The sequence below is a fragment of the Fringilla coelebs genome, assembly GCF_963513975.1.
Source record: "Fringilla coelebs genome assembly, chromosome: 15".
Classification (NCBI taxonomy): domain Eukaryota; kingdom Metazoa; phylum Chordata; class Aves; order Passeriformes; family Fringillidae; genus Fringilla; species Fringilla coelebs.
Window position 1 is genome coordinate 1,877,864 of NC_140041.1, and position 18,407 is coordinate 1,896,270.

The window sequence follows — 18,407 nt, forward strand, 5'->3', positions numbered from 1 at the left end:
TTGTCAAATTCAATGTTCTGAAATTACCTGAATCTCCTTTGAAACCCTCTTTAAAACCATTCCATTTGCTGCCTTCTGTTCCTCTGCTGCTGACAGAGGTTTATGCCACAGATTGTCCATCTCAGTGGAGCTATTTTTTCTGAAGAGCCTCCCAGTGAATATTGCCAGGATGAACACTGTATTTACAAGAGTGTGAAGTCCCCAGTGTTTGCTCCATGTGCTGCCTGACCTGGCTCCTGCAGTGCCCTTTGGCAGCAGAGGTTCAATGTGGAAATGGTTCTGAGACCTTCCACAGGAGGTGCAGCAGAGAAGCACAGCTGTGTTTATGAATCTTCGTTTCATCTCCTGACTGTTCTCTTTGATTTTGATCTCCTGTAGCCCTCAGACTCCCTCAGAAGCTGCTGGGGTTGTTTGGAAAAGCATGCTTCATCCCTTTAATGTGGAGGTGGGTGGAGGTGGAAGGTGTTTGGTGGGCGTGGATTGAGGATTGACAGTCGTGGGTGACTTTTTATTCTGTAGCTTTTCACAGTTTAATATATTTCCTTGTTTGGTCTAAAAATCATTTCTATGGAAAAAATACCTTTCCTTTTACCTTCTTGCCCAACCCTGCCATTTTCCCTGTAGCCATTTTGGTGGGACAAGATCCCTTTGCTGTTGCCTGTGCTGTGTTGTGTTGCTGTGGGATGTTTCTCCTGCTCAACAGGAGGACAGGGGGGTTTGGATGTGGGACAGCTTTCTCCCATCCCCAGAGGTGCTGGTGGGGAACCCACGCTCTGTGTGCCTGTAGGATGGGGAGCACTGGGTGTATTTACAAGGGCTCAGCACAGTGCCAGATCTTATCTGTTATCAGCCAGCTAGAAAATATCTCCAGAACAGATAGACCTGACAGTCCTGCACTTCCCTGGGCACTTTGCAAGCTGCCCTGTGGGTTATCTCCCTCTAGAAGGGACTTCCCGGCCACTTCACTTCTGCAAAAGGCATTAAATGATCAGCAGACATTTAAATATTCACCTTCATTTTGTCCATGCCTTTTATTAAAGTTCAGATAATCCAAAGAGGCTTTTAAATGGTCTGTGGCTTAATTTATTCATTTAGGAATTGAAGCAATAAACAGTCTGTGTTTTGGCCTGGCGCCGAAGCTTTTTCTTTGGGCTCTTGTGGCTCCCAGGGCTGTCTCTTCTTTAAATACCCTCTGTGCTCGCTGAGGCTCCTGTGCCTGCTCACTGACTTGTCAAATCACTAATGAACCTGCTCTTTGCTCTCTCAGGGCCACATTCTGCCCTCAGCTGAACCTGCTCAGGCTGACTTACTTCAGAGGGATTTCACAAGTGTAATTTTTGCCCAGGTTACTTACTGAAGTCTCACAATATTGCACCTGGCTGTGTTAATTTTATGTAAATCAGGCGTAACTTCCCGCAGCAATCCTTTCAGGCAGTTCCTCCAAATCCTCTCCCAGCCAACTCTATGAGCTTCTTGTCTCTACAAACTCTTGCAAAATGGCTCTTTTACTACCTGCAGAGGGAATAAAAGCCACTTGCACGGGTTGGCAGTGTAGAAAGATTAAGTCAATGGTAATTAACGCTGGAAACTATTTTAAGTGACAGAGCAGAAATGTTTCCAAGTTGGTTTCTTACCAAGCAGCCCAAATGCTGGTGTTGGATGATGATACTGAAACATTAGTCCTGGTACATTAAAGAGTTCTCTAGCAGAGTTTGGAAGTCTGTATTAACAGTTTGGGAGATCTTTAGGGTATGTTTCCCCAAATAAGGATCCCAATTTCTTTAGGCATCTTCAGAAATCTCTTAAATAAAAGTTTTTCCCATTTGGGGCTTCTTGGACTCAATAAATAGGGAAAATATCTCTTTACAAAACCAGAAAATGTATATTAAAAAAGCTAATTGCAAACAGAGGTCTTGCCTTAATTTTTTTGTTTGTTTTCTGAACAGTCAGTGAGTGCTGTGTGACTGAAATGCTTTCCAGATTATTCACTGCATACATTGTGTGTCTCAGATGGGAATGGGCGACTGACAGTGTAATGTGCTCTGATGGAATGTGTGTGCCTGTAGGAAAACACTCTGGAGGAAGCTGGAAACGTGCACCAAGTGTCTGTTGGAGTGTTGAGGGGAGTAGGTGTGGTGCTGGGGAGGTGCCCATCACCCCACGTGCACTGGCAGGGGAGTGGTTTGCAGGTATTTGAAATAAGGGCTGGGGCAGTCCAGGGGAGAAATATGGGAAGAAATCAGGGGAGAACTCAGCAGAACTCAGCTTTCCTTTTGGTAAAATCCAGTACAAACAGGGGCAGGATGTGTGGCAGCCAATTGGTGAATGGATTGATGGTTTTTTGACACCTCCTGTGGAAGGGCAGCTCTTTGCTGGTTGTGACCCTCACATTAATGCTTGACAGCATCTCCATGGAGCTTCTGTAGAGCAGGTCCCACCCTGAGCAATTGCCACGCTGATGACTGTGACAGAAAAGACATTACCATCTAAATCCTCCTTCTTTTACCTCCAGAGAATCACATTTTAGAAGATGTAAACAAATGTGTCATCGCTCTCCAAGAGAAAGACGTGGACGGCTTAGACCGCACGGCCGGCGCCATCCGGGGCCGCGCCGCTCGCGTCATCCACGTGGTCACCTCGGAGATGGACAACTACGAGCCTGGAGTGTACACTGAGAAGGTGCTGGAGGCAACCAAGTTACTGTCCAACACAGGTAAGGGTCTCTCACTCCCAGGAGCCCTGAATTGCTGTTGCTTGAAAGTTTGTGGGCAGCTGGCTACCGGTGTACCTGTGAAATCTGTTAAAGACTCAATTTGCTGTAATGCAAATTAGTGGGAGTTGTTTGCAAAACTGTTGCAAAGTGAGAAGTGTGATTTTGCTGTGTTGACTGCCTCAAAGCTGAGCTGTGCACAAGGTGTCCCTGAGTGTGCTTGCTGTCATGGACTGGGCTGTGGGAAGCAAAAACACCAGGAATGAGTCCCAGGCGTGAGTGAAGGCTTGGAAGTTGTGCTGTGCTCATCTTGCAGTATTGCAACAGGCTCTGCAGCTGTTCAGGGTCCAGAAGGAAGATCACATTCCCCCAGCAGAATAAATTTAGGGTAATAATTAGGGTAAATTTTGTAAAGTATCTTTACAGCTGTTGGAAGTGTATTGTAGGTTGTAGTGCCCCACACATAAACACCAAATCAGGGTGTTCCCTATGAACTACTGGTGACATCCATAAGGGTGAGGGGGGGATTCTGGCTTCTTCAGTGCCAGCCATTCATTGCTGGCTTTGCTTTAATTGCTTTGATGAAGAATCAAGGGTGACACTGAAGAAACAGCAGACTCTTAACTGGTTCTGGCATGTTCTTCCTGGGGCACCATGAGTCACTGAAATGCAGCAGTGCAACCTGCCCCCTTCCAGTGCTCCTTAAACTTGAGTTTCCTGATGGTAGCACGATTTCTTTCCCCCCCAAAAAACGATGTACATCTGCAGAGAACATCAAACAAACAATTAATATTTTATCCCATAGTTTCTAGGGGCTTCCCCAAGTGTTTTCTCCTTGTCCATTAGAAGGGTGTGATAAACTTCACTGTCCAAGAGGAAAACACCAAAGAGCAGCAGCATAAGCAGAAATGGGGCTGGATTAAGACTTCACCTCCTGTACCAAATGTTGTGATTTCAATGGAAGGACTGCACAGCTTCCAGGACAGTTAAGAGCAGGGCAGGAGTGGGAAGCAGAGAGTGGCTCGGGGTGGGACTGACCAGCTTTGTGCTCTGGGCGCAGTGATGCCGCGCTTCACGGAGCAGGTGGAGGCTGCAGTGGAAGCGCTGAGCTCCGACCCTGCGCAGCCCATGGACGAGAACGAGTTCATCGACGCCTCCCGGCTGGTGTACGACGGCATCCGCGACATCAGGAAAGCCGTGCTGATGATCCGGGTGAGCACAACTTCCCCACAGCCTTCCCTGCCTCTGTTCTACTGACAGCCATCGGATAATGGAGAGCAGACAGGAGAAAATTTTCATTTAGCTCCTATTAACATTCAGAGTCTTAAAATGTGCTAATCGCCGTGGAGCACTTGAGCAGTGCGTTTGGATTCAGATTCATTAACCAGATCTGAGCATCGATGATGGCCCGAGTTGTGATGCTAAATACCCTTCATGCATCTTTTGTAATCTCATGGTAATGCCTGGCTCGTTAATGTGCTAAAATCAGTGACCTTTCAGTTAACAACAGCAAATTAATTCAGAACTATAGATGCTTGTTGATGGTTTGAGAGCTTAGAAATAAAACCTAATAGCTCTTCATTAAGTAAATTTTGAGAATTAATGTTAGTTAGTCAAAAGGAAGCTGAGATGAGTTCAGTCTGTAGTTGGTAGAGCATGTAATTTGTTAATTGGCTAACCTGGGTAAACAGGGGCGGCTCACGGAGGCCTTGACTCCTGTGTGCTTGCAGTGGGTGTGACTTGGGAGTCCTGATTTCTGGTAGGCCAGACACAGAAGGGTGCAGTTGGTGGAAGGGATGCAGAAAAGGAAGTTCTGGTTGCAGCTGATCTATGGACCTATTTCTTGGATCTTACCGGGGCAAAAATGGGCAGGAGCCAGACATAACAAAGACAGATATAGGGGGTTTATTCCTTTTGTCTTCTTTTCCTTGTATTCCTTTGACTGTGAGAAACTGCCTTGGTCTTTCAGAGTGGTGACCATGGCAGATGCAGCTTGTTGGTCAGTAAATCAAGAATGTACAGAAGATATGTGATTACAGTAACCATTGCAGTGGCATCTTCCATGTTTGCTGCTTAAAGCAAAGGATCAGATGAGAAACCAGGAAGAAAAGCTGACAACCACATCTGTGCTCCCTATGGAATTTTTTTCAGACAAGCTCAGGATTTATAGACAGCCAGTGGTAGTTGAGGATATCAAAGCCTTCCTGCTATGCAAAGGGTGGTATTCCCCCCCTGCTGAAGCCCTTGTTACTCAGGACAGGGAGTTGGGAGTCCCAGTGGGCAGCACTTACCTGGGCTGGCAGTCCAGGAATGCTGATGTTTGCCCTGTGCCACCATCCAGGGCCAGGGAGCCACAGCTCCACTGCCAGCAGCCAACAGCAGCTCCCTGGCCACACAGCAGCCACCTAGAAGGAAGTTAAAATATTGGCACTTGTTGGCCAGAGAGTTTATTTTGGGATAAAAGAGCCATGCACATCTCTCCAGGGCTTGCTCACAGGGGTCATTCACTTCAGCTTTGTCCAGAGGCTCTTGCTCTTCACAGGGAGCATCAGGAGAAGCCACTGCAACACCTCATTTTTGTGATTATGCAGGGTATTTTCAAAACTACCATCTCACTATATCTGTATTTATTGAAGAGAAGTTTTCCCCCCCTCCCTGCTGCCCAGGCCTGTCACCCCAGAGGAGTTTCTGCCCTTGGTGGCACTTGAAAGGCAGAGTTACACTTTGTGTGTCCCTGGGCTTTGGGAGGGAGGGGCAGAGGGGAGTCACAGACAGAATCATGTACAGCAGAACTGTTTTCTTGATGCTTTTTTTTTTTTTAATATTGATACACTGAGCCACTTCTTAGTGTGTGTCCCTCTGCTGATGTTGTGGATATGGATATACCCTGTTCTCCAGGGCCTGGAGAGGAGGCTGAAATACCCAAAGTCTTAATTGTCACCCTACTCACCTTTGCTTTTTGGCAATTATTTTGCATGTCCATCTCTATTTTCACTGTATCACAAAGTGTCTGTAGTAGAAGAGGAGTCTGTAAAATTCAAATCATAGGGAAAAAAATCTAAAGAACAGGGACTTTATTTGCATCTTATCTGTTAATCACAATTTATTGCATCTATCAGTGAAGTTCTTTGTTGACCCAGCTCTGGAGAATTGTCATGAAGTGCCACTTTTGCAAAGATGTAGTATTTTGACAAACATGCTGTTTAAACTTGATAGGCTTTCTAAAAAGTTTGCCTACTACAGACTGGCAGTAGCAAGAATAAATCCTAGGCAAGCAGGAACTAGGTCAGATGTGTTTAGCCTACAGCATAAAAGCTGGCCCTTACTAGCTGAAATTTTTCAGCTTTTCCCGAGGGACAAGGATAAATTTTGAGATATTTTATCTGTTGTTAATTTAGTCAATGCTTTGATTCATAATTGTGCTGAAGACACTGTCTGTGCTTCTGAACCAGCCCTTAGAGCTGTGTGTAATTCCAGCTTCAGAATCTCGAGTGAAGCTTTTACATTTAATCAACTTGCAAAAGCGCTGCTCGCTTTGCAAGAACTTTTTTCTGTCTTTCAGATGCTGAGTGCATTAATGTCCTAACAAATCTCAGCTGTTTAGTTACTGCTGTGTGATTCTGGGGATCCCTATGGTGTTTAACAGGAGCAGTCAAGCACATAAAATCACACGTGTTCAGAGCTGGATACAGTCCCTGTATTTACCTTTTTGTTGAAAACATGGAATAATTTTTACCCCCACTGATTTCTATTCTCTCTGCTTGTAAAATAATATTCTTGTTGGTTTTCAGAGCCATGAAATCTGTAGTTTGACTCTGCTTGAATGCTTTTTCCTCAGACTCCTGAAGAGCTGGATGATTCTGACTTTGAGACCGAGGATTTCGACGTCCGCAGCAGAACCAGCATCCAGACTGAGGATGATCAGCTCATTGCTGGACAGAGTGCAAGGGTAAGGCACAACCCTCAGCTTTATCCAAGTGTGACCTGCCTTCAAGAAACACTGCAGCTTGCTTTGAAACCCTAGGTTGAATTTGGGGAGGTGGTGATAAAAATGCTGGAGCAGAAAACTGTCATTTTCTGTTTCCAGCATTCTTCTGAAAAGGAGATTGAGTGAAATGCAGTTGGTCTGATGGATGTGAGAAACGTCTGTGGTTTATTTTGGGTATTCTGAAAGATCAAAATCCTTTTAATACCAAGAAACTACATCACATTTTGATACCACAGACAGTAGTTGGGTGAGCTTCTGCAGGGAGGTACAGGGCAGATCACTCATTGGATTAATGTTATTTTCAACAGACAAACATTAACTTTATGAGAAAAAAATCTTCCCAAATCACACACGTGCTGGTGTGTGTTTGGTCACTGAGCATTTATCAAGACAACATTGAGAGGAACGCAGAAATGAAATCATTTCAACTAACTGCATTTCCTGTGACTCAAAAATGAAAGCATTGATAGGCAATATATAATCATTAGGAGGTGAAACCCTAAAATCAGTGCATTGAAGGAAGCCCAGGCCTTACCTATTGCTTTTATTTGACACGGCCCCTCTGGATCAATAACAATTTACACTCTTGGGAAAGTGCCATGGCAGATTTTTTGTGGAGGCTCTTCCTGCCAGGCAAGAAGTGGCCAGACCTTATTTATCAAACCTGGGCCACGTTGGCTTGGGAATTACACCAGCTGGGAGTATTTTCATGCTCCCCTCCCTTGCACAAGCACTTTCTATGCCTGGACCCTCGCCCCCTTCTATTTAAATGCAGACATTGCTCATTTACCTCTTAGCACAGCTGCTGCCAGAGGATTTTTAGTACCAAAGGCTCCTTTTTGCCTGCTCCTGGAGGCATCTGTGCTCCCAGTATTTATGAAGGCAAGGCCATGGAGTCTTACACAGGCTGTAAACCCAGTCTGAGAGATTTTATTTGGGAGTAAGCACATACTGTTTATTTTCACTTACTCTTTCCTCAGCAGACATGTTTCAAAAGAGTACAGCTAGCTTTTTGCAGGGAAGAGACTGGTAATATTTCTTATTATCCTCAATACCCAAGTGGAACTTAATTTTAAAACGTTGAAATTTTCTGTTAAAGACAAGTCCTCCTTCTTCATGCAGTTTTATTTTGAGGGATGGTAATATGTGGCAAATTTGTTTGGAGTCTTAACAGCTTTATCATGCAAAGAGCCATATTTTAAGTGTCAACTTGTCTTTCTGGGCACTTTTTCTTTAAAAAGAGTATAAACTTTGATTCAAAATGGAAGCAAATGGCTCTGTAAAGCCTCTAGGTAGAGGATTGCTATTAAAGTTTTATCCCCCATCTACATGACTGAAATTGGTTATTAGTGAAATGTTCCAAAAAGCCTCTACAAGGCAGCAGGAGGCCATGTGAGAAAACTCTTCTCTTCCAGGCTATCATGGCTCAGCTCCCTCAAGAGCAGAAAGCCAAGATTGCTGAGCAGGTCGCCAGCTTCCAGGAGGAAAAGAGTAAATTGGATGCTGAAGTGTCAAAATGGGACGACAGTGGCAATGACATCATTGTCCTGGCCAAGCAGATGTGTATGATCATGATGGAAATGACAGACTTCACCAGGTGAGGCTTTTTAATTTGTGCTCACTCTGAGCTGCCTGGGCTGCTGGACTTTTGATGAGACATGGTGCAAGTTCTCCTAAGAGTCTCACTTCTTATAATCTCTTTTAAATGGTGCCCTGTTCCAGCTGCATATTAACTGGGGAGATGCATTATTGTGCAGTGGCTGGGTAGTAATAACTGTTTAAATTGATCTGCAGATACACAGCAGTTATTGCCTGTCTTTCTTTCTTTCTTTCTTTCTTAAGGGTGATTCTTGTCCCCAGGAATATATATATATATATATATATATTTGCTCAGTTCTTTACAGCATTAAATTCTATGGGCTTCTCAATATTGCCATGCTGCAGAAATAGTTCCTGGCACAGTTATTTGCAGAGGAAAGAGAGGGTTTTTGATGCCTTTTGAAATTAATTTACCAGATTTCATATAACGCTGTTTTTTAAACTTCACGTTTCATTCCATAAAAATTGCAAATCCGTCTTCTAAAATGTTATCTCTTATCATCATTAAGCTGCTCAAAGCAGTAAAATTTAAGATGTTTTTATTCCTGGATTTAAACTAAATGTGGGGAAGAGCTGAAAGGGGGTAACTCTTGAAAATGAAGATGCTGTAATGGCTGCTCCAGCCTTCCCCTGCCCTTTGGGTGAGGAGTCACTGCCAGCACAGAGTGGAACAGAATGAGAAAAGGGACACAGAATTCACTGCCGTGGTTTCCTGGTGCTAGGAGGGAGCGTCTGCTCTGTTTTGCAGGGGAAAAGGTCCTCTGAAGAACACGTCAGATGTGATCAGTGCAGCCAAGAAGATTGCAGAGGCTGGGTCCAGGATGGACAAGCTGGGCCGGACCATTGCTGACCACGTAAGTCACAGTCCTGGAGGCTCCAGCTCCAAGGGGCAGGAGATCTTTCAGTACTGCAGGCACGATGAACAGATGAAAATCTGTTTGGTTTTGGGGTCTTTTAACTGATTTTCCAGATCTGCTGCTAGAAAATTTTGTTCTTTCTGCTCTTTCCAGCTGCTCTCCTGCCTCTCTGAGCAGTGACACAGCAGCTCCTTGGCTGCGGTCAGGCACCTGGCATTTTGTGCCAGCCCTGCTTCAGGTCACGTAGAGCCAGGGCAGTGCCAGGGCTGAGCAGGACCAGGCTGGGCTCACATCACACCCAGAGCACTCCTGGTGCTTCCCAAAGCACAGACTGCAGGGACAGCAGCTGCACAATGGCACCTGGCTTATTGCACCACCTTTAATACTGGCTTTGAGGCAGCTTTGTAAGATCAACAATTTTCAGATGCTCCACAGACTGAGGGGGAGGGTGTCAGAGCTCTCTGGTATTTTTTCACTGTCAGAGCTGATGAAGGCTTGGAGCAAGGCCTGCAGGGACCTGAGCATGGCTGTGCTGTCCCAGTGCTGGGAAGGAATTCTCACAGGACTGAACGAGTATGGCCAGCTCAGGGATTTATTTATGCAATGCCTGTCCTGAGCCATTTAGAAACTGGGCCAAGCAAGAGCACCTTTGGCCTCAGCCCACACCCAAATAGCAGGGAAACATCAACATTAGTAATAATATTCCACCTTCAAGAGAGACTCTGAAATGCAAGGAGGTTAAGTCCGAGAGCATGGACTAAACCTTGTTTTCTCAGTTGTCACTTGCTTTCCAGGCCTTTTCAGGATGGGAATTTGTACTGCGAGGTTTTCACTGAACCAGTGTCACTTTGAAAGTAAATCATTGCAGTGCAGGACTCTCTCTTAATGTTGCATTCAGAGGTGCTTGTCTACACCCTCCTTTACTAATGATGCAGTGAGAAATGTTCAATGGGGAGATAAATTTGATAAGTGTTTTTTCAAATGGCTTTCCTTGCTACAGCACTTTGACAGCCTTGTTTCTGCAAGAACCAGGTGTGCTGCTGGTGTAGGTAAATGAAGCAAGGAGCAGTTTGTGTTCAAGGTCTCAGGGGAGCTTGGGCTGAAGGTTTACAAAGCCTTTTTCTTTTTTTTTAATTCACATGTTTTATGCAAAGTTGGTATATGGTTTTCTCTACCAAGCCATTTCAAAATATAAAAGAAAACCACTTTCAGTAGCAGTAAGGTCCTTAAAAATGTAACAGATTAAGCACATGTTTGAAGATAAATATGAGCAACACTGTACAGTTAGTCATTTTGACAAGAATATAGCTTTTTCCTGACTCCATACTCTGCTAATACTTTGAGCCTGCATATTTCATTAGATGTGCTTCCATACTCTTTAGAACCATGTTAATGTGGAGCAGTGTGACAGCTACAGAGCAGGAGCAGCTCCTGGATCCTGCTGTCCCTGCCCCTGGAGGGAGCACATGGAGGGGCTGTGTGCTGGGTGACACCAGAGCTGTGACCCCTCGTGTCAGTGTGCCAGCAGCTCCCAGCTCTGCCATCAGGCCCTTCTGCAGCACATTCTTCTGGAGCTCCAAGAGCTGCTGTCCCAGGAATTCCTGTCTGTTGGGAAGAGTTCTGCCATCAGCTCCAGGTTCTCCCCGAGGTTTCCATCCCTCACTATAAGCAGCTGCTGCTTGCTGGGAACAGGGAAATATGAAGCAGTTATGAGCACAACACAGATGACAATGATTTGCAGCAAGGGTTCTCTCTATTATTTATTTTTTCAATGTCAGAACACCTACAAAACCAAAGGAACTTTGTGTTCCTTTTTTCCTTCCGTGGCGGTGGGAGGCTGAGGCTGCATCAGTTCTGATCACCCTGTGAGAAGCAGCTGGGGGTGAGGGTAGGGGTTGCCCCACTTCCCAGTAAAAGGCTCCAGCAGCCTCGTGCCAGGGAGACTGGTCCCTGCTGGGGGGCTGGGGTGGGGACCCTGGGCTCAGGCTGGTGGCAGCTGCTGGCACACGTGGTCAGTGCCCATTCTCCCAGGGAGCTGCCTCCCCAAAACAGCTGCTGGCAGCTCCTGCTGGGCCCAGCGGGCACCCAGGACTCAGGGGCATTTTTTGGGAATTCCTGGTGCAGCAGGACCCGTTCCCAAAGGGAGAGGGGGTGGGAGGAAGAAGCTCTGGGGTTGCTGGCTCTCCCCTGCAGCCACTGGGCATGGTCTGTGTCCATCAGCACACACCACCAGGGCTCTGCTGTCCTGCCCTGCCCCTTTGCTCTGCAAAAACAGAGAAAAGGGTGATTCTGCTTCTCTGCAGGCTCAGCTGGGGCGGCAGAAACTGAAAGTGGGGGGTGTTTGCTGTGTCTAGGATGGAGCCTGGATTTAACCTAGAGCCGCCAGCTTAACTTTTGCCAGTAACCTTCCCTGAGTCTGTGGCAGCAGCTCAGTTTGGGGGCTTTGGGAAGGTGGGGTGTCCCCCAACACATTCATTTCCATCTGCACTGCACTCCCTGCTGGGCTGTGCTGTGTCTGTGAGAACCCATCCATCTCTGCAGATGGGGGTTGTGGCTGTGGGTTAGTCCAGTAATGTCATCATTCTTGATCAGTGTTCAAATTGTTGCCTTTTGGGTTTTTTGATTTTTATCCGAGTGCTCCTGCCTAGGAAAGGACAGGGCTCCTGCAGGCACCCGCAGTGCCTTTTGTTGATGCTCTTTTTTATCTCGTGTTACATCTCCATTTAAACCTCATCTGTCTTTGAGCTGAGTCCTCGATCCTGCCTGCAGAAATAGCACACACAGGAGAGGATCTGGGTTTCCATCTCACACTGGATTGATGTACACAGCCCAGTGATGATTCCTATTCCACGAAGGTTTTGCTGCCTTCCTCAGCTGTTGGTGAACGTGCAGCAGCCTCCTGCCTTGAGAGTCTTTTCTTGAAGGGTTTCACAGCCCCACAGAGTAGCTGGAATTGTTGAGCCATCCCCTGACGTGCTGTACTGGGCATTTGTCAGCCCTCGAGCCCCTGCACTGCTGTGCTGCTCACTCGCTGTGTGAGATGAGCTCTTTGGGAGATGGAGAGCAGTTTCCAAAATGGTAATTTGGGCTTTTCATTAGCTCTTTGGCCAGGGCTATTTGTGGACTTGCTCTTAAACATTTTGTACTGCTTACTAATATTGATTAGCTTAAAAAATTAACCTGCAAGCTTTGCTGCTTCGTTAGGCAGGGCTTCACTGCACTGATGGAAGCTGCGTGCCCACGTTGAGAGTTGCAATTACTTTGGGTGTTCTGACATTTTCCTTGGGACTGAGAAGGTGGTTTTATGTCTGTAGGTGGGGTCAGATGCCCACAGAGCCATGCAGATCTCTCAGTGCAGTGCCCCTGTGTGTGTGAGAGCTCTGTGGGAACATCACTGCAGCACCTGAGTTACCTCTGCTCAGCACAGAGACGGCTTTGCCTTACAAAAGCCACTGGAAAAAACATGTTAGCTGCACTCACCTTCACTGCAGAGGGAAATGCCTCTTCTGGCCGATTGAGAGCTGTTGGGAAGGAAATGCTCCATGTGAGTGGGACCATGTTTGCACATCCCTGTGTGTGCACCATGATCTGCTCCGCTTTTGTACAAAGAAAAGAGCTTCTGCTTCTATCTCCCAGCTAAGGAGAGAAAGTCTGCAGGGAGCATCAGGGCTCAGAGCCTGCTGCTCACAGCCAGGAGGGGATTTTTACCTTGCCCTCAAAGGGGAGGAGAGGCTGCATGGCCTGTGCAACAACCCTCAGCTGGAGTGAGGCATTAAGTAATGAAGTGGTGCCACATTGAAGATTAATCTTCCAGTCATGCCGTGTCCATTATGAATCTTCATCAGATGGTCCACTGCACAGGATCAGGGTCTTAGGTGAAATGGGATTTTGCTGTGAACAGGGGTGTGTGAAAAATAGCTCTTAAATCACTCTGGATGGGGTGCAGCTGTCCCTACAGCTGGAGATCCCTGCAGGGTGTAATCCTGTCCCTGGATGATGCCAGGTGAATTCCACTGCTCCAGCTGCAACAATGCTGGGCACAGTGCAGCCTTCCTTAGAGCAGGAGATGGGGATCCGTGGGAGTCTAATGGTGGTTTTGTCCAGGAGGCTGGGTGGGAAGACGAGATGATGAGTAGCCATCTCCATGGAACAGGAGCTGTCTGTGGGGTACAAGTGATGCTTCTCTGGGGCTCAGAGCAGAGCTTAAGCAACATGGGGTGTGGCCCAGTGTGATGTAAATCACATGGATGTGAAGCTGTAGGTGGTGTGTGTTTGTGTGTGAGCACGTGGGCTGCCCCTGGGGGCTGAGGTGGCCTATGGGGGACTGCTGGGACCCCTTTGCTGCTACTGCTAAAGGGGCTGCAGGGCTGGTGAGAGCAGCAGAACCTTTCCCACAGCCTTTATATCCTGCAGATCCTGCTCTGGACTGTGGCTGCTCCTCAGCTGGGCTCCCCTCTGGTCTGGAAATCCAGCCTGAGCCTGGCTCATCTGTGGATCATTCTTAAATTCTGTCCCAGAAAATGTCACCTTCCCAAACTGCACAGAGGACTCCTGCAGAGCCTTTTGTGCAAAGCTGAAAAAGTTACATTTCTCTTATGGATGAGTGCTGCAGCAAGCACCTTAAAAATGTAATTTTGTGCGTGGTGAGGAACCTGCTTTCCCCAATGCTACAAGATAGGAGCAGAAGTCAGGAAAATCTCTGTTTGCTGCACATAATTGAGTCGCTGTTGGGTTTATCATTTTTGAGCTTGGAATACTTAAGATTGAGGATTGAGGAAGGAATTGGTAACACCTGCTAGTTGCAGCTTGGGACCTTGGGTGTCAGACCATTGCTGCTGTGTCCTGTGCAGTACAGGGAGGACCTTTTACAGCTGACAGACCTGCTCTGGGGAGGGTAAATAGTCCTCCTTCTCTTCCTTTTCCTTCTGTTCCTCCTCTTCCTCCTCCCTGGGAGGGCTGCTGAAGGGCAGTGGAAGGAGCCTGTGCAGTGCTGCCGCTGCTCGTGGCTCCTGGGTTTAGATGCCTCCCACGCCGCTCAGCTGTCTCAAAGCCCAGGCTCAGCAGGGAGGGCAGCACTGTCCCAGCCCCTGCCCCGCTCCAGGGGAGGTGCCTGGAGCGTGTCTGGCTCCTGCCCCAGCTGTGCCCGTGTCGCCCGCAGTGCCCGGACTCGGCGTGCAAGCAGGACCTGCTGGCCTACCTGCAGCGCATCGCGCTCTACTGCCACCAGCTCAACATCTGCAGCAAGGTGAAGGCCGAGGTGCAGAACCTGGGCGGGGAGCTCGTCGTCTCCGGGGTACGTATGGCACACGCCTGCCTCGGGCAGCTTGGCTCCCACAGGTTATTCCATGGGAGCTTTTGTGTTAAACCCCAGGGAACAGAGACTGGAGATGCCGGAGCGTTCTGAGTTCTAATGGATGCAGAGTTTGTGTTGCTGCCTCGCTGTTCTGGGGAGGAACGCTTGCTGTGAAAATACAGACTTGACATTTCCTTACTCAACAGTGTTGTAGACAGATTCACTTCACCTCTGTGTAATCTGTTTTCCAGACTGCTTTTCACTCTTAGTGAGGTTAAATCACTTTATCAACACAGTCAAACCTGCCCCACGTCTCTGCACAGCCTTGAAACATGCTGGGGTCCTGCAATGCTCCAGAGATGTTAATATTTCAGGATGGCTGTGCCCTGAAGAGTGCAGGGATTTTTAGTGGCTGCTCTGGTTTCTGACAGCTGGAAGCTGCCCCAGGCCAGCTTGCTTCCTTATTCCAGCCATTACTTTGCAAATAATTTTTTTTCACTGTAGTTCATGAAATGCTGCCTCCTAAGAGGATTCTGTATGACAGATATTTGGGGGGAGGGAAGTGGAGCTAAATTCTTAAATTCTTCTGGCATACTCTTCCTTGCCCTGCATAGGCACGTTTGGTCATTTCTGGTGCTTTTGCCCAGCCGTGTCAGGACTGAGGAAGGAGGTTGGAAGAGGGGACAGAATTGGCCCTTGGATAGTCCAGAATTGCTCCCTGATCAGCAAATGGAAAAACCTCCCACATTCTGCCATTTTGATACCACAGAATCATGGAACAGTTTGGGTTGGAAGGGACCTTAAAACTCATCCAATGCCACCCCCTGCCATGGGCAGGGACACCTTCCACTGTCCCAGGCTTCTCCAAGCCCCAGTGTCCAGCCTGGCCTTGGACACTTCCAGGGATCCAGGAGCAGCCACAGCTTCCCTGGGCATCCTCTGCCTCTGATATTTTCCAGTGAAACCCTGTTTGATATCTCAATTGCTTAAACTTAGTAGCACAGATTTCCCCCAAAACCCAGGGAGCGCTGTGGAAGGAGAGCTTTGGGGCAGCAGCAGCAGGAGCAGTCAGCAGTAGATATCCCTGCACGAGCTGAGTCCATCTGATGGAGGTGATGGGGCTGTGCTCCCCCCGCTGCTGCCTTTCCAGACCCCAGAGCAGCTCCAGGGGTTGTGGTGGGATGTGCTGCTGTTCATGTCCTGGGAGCTGGGAGGCTGAAGGCATGGTGCTGTCAAAGCAGGAGATGTGTTACTGAACAGCAATACGTACTCCAGGGCTTCACTGCAGTTACTCAATGCCTGCAGGATTTACATCCCCTCTGCCATAAATCAGTAGTAGAACAGCCTGGCATCTGTAGTCTGATCTCCTGGTTTTATCCCTTCTCCTTGAGCCTGTCCACTGGGGCTGAGGGCTGCCAGCAGCAGTGTTGAGCTCTATGGGATAATCAGATGAAGACCTCAGCCAGTCCAGAGGCATCACCACTCTGAAAGGAGGGTTCTGTCCGGTGTTAACGCCCTGCCCGTGCACCCGAGTGCTGTGAGGGCAGAGCAGGGCCCAGGAGGGCAGAGCTGGCACCTGCAGAGTCTGTCAGGTCGTTCAGAAAAGCACCACCCTGCTCTCCTGGCCTTTAATGATTCCTCCTGCTGTGAGGATTCCTGGAAACACTCCAGCACAGTGGTTTCCAGGCTCATGAGGAGGAGGGCAGAGCACAGGGGCTTGCCAGAGGATCTGAGGTGCCATGGTGGCACGTGGGGCACAGTGGGGTAGAAGGGAGGGGACAATGCCCCAGAAAAGCCACCAGAACCAAACCCTGCCCCAGATGAAACCCCTGTCCCAGCCCATTTGGCCATGACAAGCTGGGGATCCCACCCAGAGCAGGACACTGGCCCCTGGAGAAGGGGGTCCCAGCTGGGGTCACCACAGTGCTCCTCCCCTCTCTCTTCCACCCAGCTCTGGTCTCAGCTCTGTCCCTGCTGTGCCCTACAGCTTTGACAAATTCATGTTTTTCCTTGTTTTGATACTCTTGTAAATCAGGAGCCAGCTGGGAAAGAGCTCCAGGCCTGTCTGGTGATGCAGTTGTGTTCCTTCCTTCCCAATACAATTTAGTATTCTAGGGCGATTTAAATATTTATTATCAGTGATTAAAATATTACTACAGCTTTATTAATCTCATTAGAGAATAAGCAACTGTTAAATCTTAGTCACAAAAGCAAAGGGCAGAATACAAATGTTTCCAATTGCCATTGATATGGAAAATGCATCCAGGGGGGCAAAGCTTTCTTTTGTGTTGGTGGCACAAGTCAGGTTTGTAACCACTGAGCATCCAAAAAAATCCTGCCTTAAACTGGGAGCCTCAGGTTTCAAAGGAAAAATAGAAATCAGTTTTCCAGTGGTTTTCCCCCCAGGCCTGTCGTGCTCTCAGTGGAGCACTGTGTTTGGGGGTTCCATGGTGTGTAACTCTGTGTCCCTTGGCAGGTGGACAGTGCCATGTCCCTGATCCAGGCAGCCAAGAACCTGATGAACGCCGTGGTGCAGACGGTCAAGGCCTCCTACGTGGCATCCACCAAGTACCAGAAGTCCCAGGGCATGGCCTCCCTCAACCTCCCGGCCGTCTCCTGGAAGATGAAGGCTCCGGAGAAGAAACCCCTGGTCAAGAGGGAGAAACAGGACGAGACCCAGACGAAAATCAAGAGGGCATCCCAGAAGAAGCATGTGAACCCCGTGCAGGCCCTCAGCGAGTTCAAGGCCATGGAGAGTATCTAGAGGAGAGCTCTGGCTCGGGGATGTTTTTCTCTAGCCCACTACTGCTACTTCCAGAACTCTACTTTTAATACCCTAAGGATTTTTCAAAAATTTACTATTCCTCCAAATGTATTTACTTAATATAATTTTGATAACTTTGTTTAGATTACCTGGGGAGATACTTAAATTTCTAAGTCCTATCAGTATATCTTCAGCCTGCAGAAGTCTGGTAATTTAGATGGCTTTTAGATTACAGGGGTGGATTTCTAGCTGGAAACTGGTTTTTTATAATCTTGCTTTAAATGAAATATTCTATAACCAAAGAGGATTTTACAGTAACACTAATGGTTAACACTAATACTGGATCATGATACTCAGAGACTCAGTTTATCATGGTGATCAAGAGAAAAAAAATAGATTTTTTTACTCAAAAAAATTAATGAAAGTATTGTATGTGATAGTGTATCTCTGCTGTGGGGGTAGAGAGGGAGCAGGCTCAGAGGAGTTTGAAATCGCAGCAGGCACCGGCTGTGTGAGCACAACTGGAAAACAGCTGGAAAAACGCTACACCCGTGCCTGGGCCGGGCTTTGCTGAGGATCGTGTTTGGAGCTGGGCTCGGTGGTGCCCTGGAGCCGTGATGCTGCTTTTCCTGGGCTGCCCCGGAGCCCTCTGGGGTTCCCTTGTGCTCCTGGCACCGCTCCCTCCGAGGGGCTCCGCTGCCGGGGGAGCCCCGGGGGCCGATCCCTGCGGAACCTCCCCCGCTGTGGGCGGCCGATCGCTCTCCGTGACACGGACGGGAATTGTAATGCCTGGTTACAAATTACTAATGTATTTTGCTGCGGGACACTAATAAAGTTGCTTTTCCCAGCTGGTGCATTGTGGTGCTGTGAATGGAGCGGGCCCAGCCCGCCCATCGCCCCCCCCTCCGCCATTCAGATGCAAATCAGCTTTGTGCTCATTCCTCATAATTGCTCTGCATCCCGCCTTGGGCTTCCAGAGGCACCCAGGAAATCGTGTTTGCTCAGGCTGCAATTTAGACTGTACATTATTTGTGATAACTATAGCTACAAGGTATAATTTCACTGTCTTATTTAAATTTTATGAATTTCAGTGTGTTTCACACGTCCCAGTCGAGTCGAGTGCAGGGAAGCAGTGCCTGCACGGGGCAGCACCGCGGTGCCTGTTCCTGTGGAGCTGGAAAAGCCTGGGCTGGAGT

General features: G+C 47.9%; 1 protein-coding gene across 1 annotated transcript in view; it reads left to right on the forward strand.

Annotated features, from left to right (window-relative positions):
- Positions 1–18,063, forward strand: part of CTNNA1 (catenin alpha 1) — a 116,435-nt gene extending 98,372 nt beyond the window's left edge. Inside the window, exons 12-18 of the mRNA XM_084215978.1 lie at positions 2,513–2,713; positions 3,771–3,922; positions 6,549–6,659; positions 8,114–8,295; positions 9,046–9,151; positions 14,313–14,447; positions 16,924–18,063. Of these exons, the coding sequence (XP_084072104.1) occupies positions 2,513–2,713; positions 3,771–3,922; positions 6,549–6,659; positions 8,114–8,295; positions 9,046–9,151; positions 14,313–14,447; positions 16,924–17,211 (1,175 nt within the window). The 3' untranslated portion in view covers positions 17,212–18,063. The remainder of the gene's footprint in view (positions 1–2,512; positions 2,714–3,770; positions 3,923–6,548; positions 6,660–8,113; positions 8,296–9,045; positions 9,152–14,312; positions 14,448–16,923) is intronic.
- Positions 18,064–18,407: the final 344 nt, after the last annotated feature.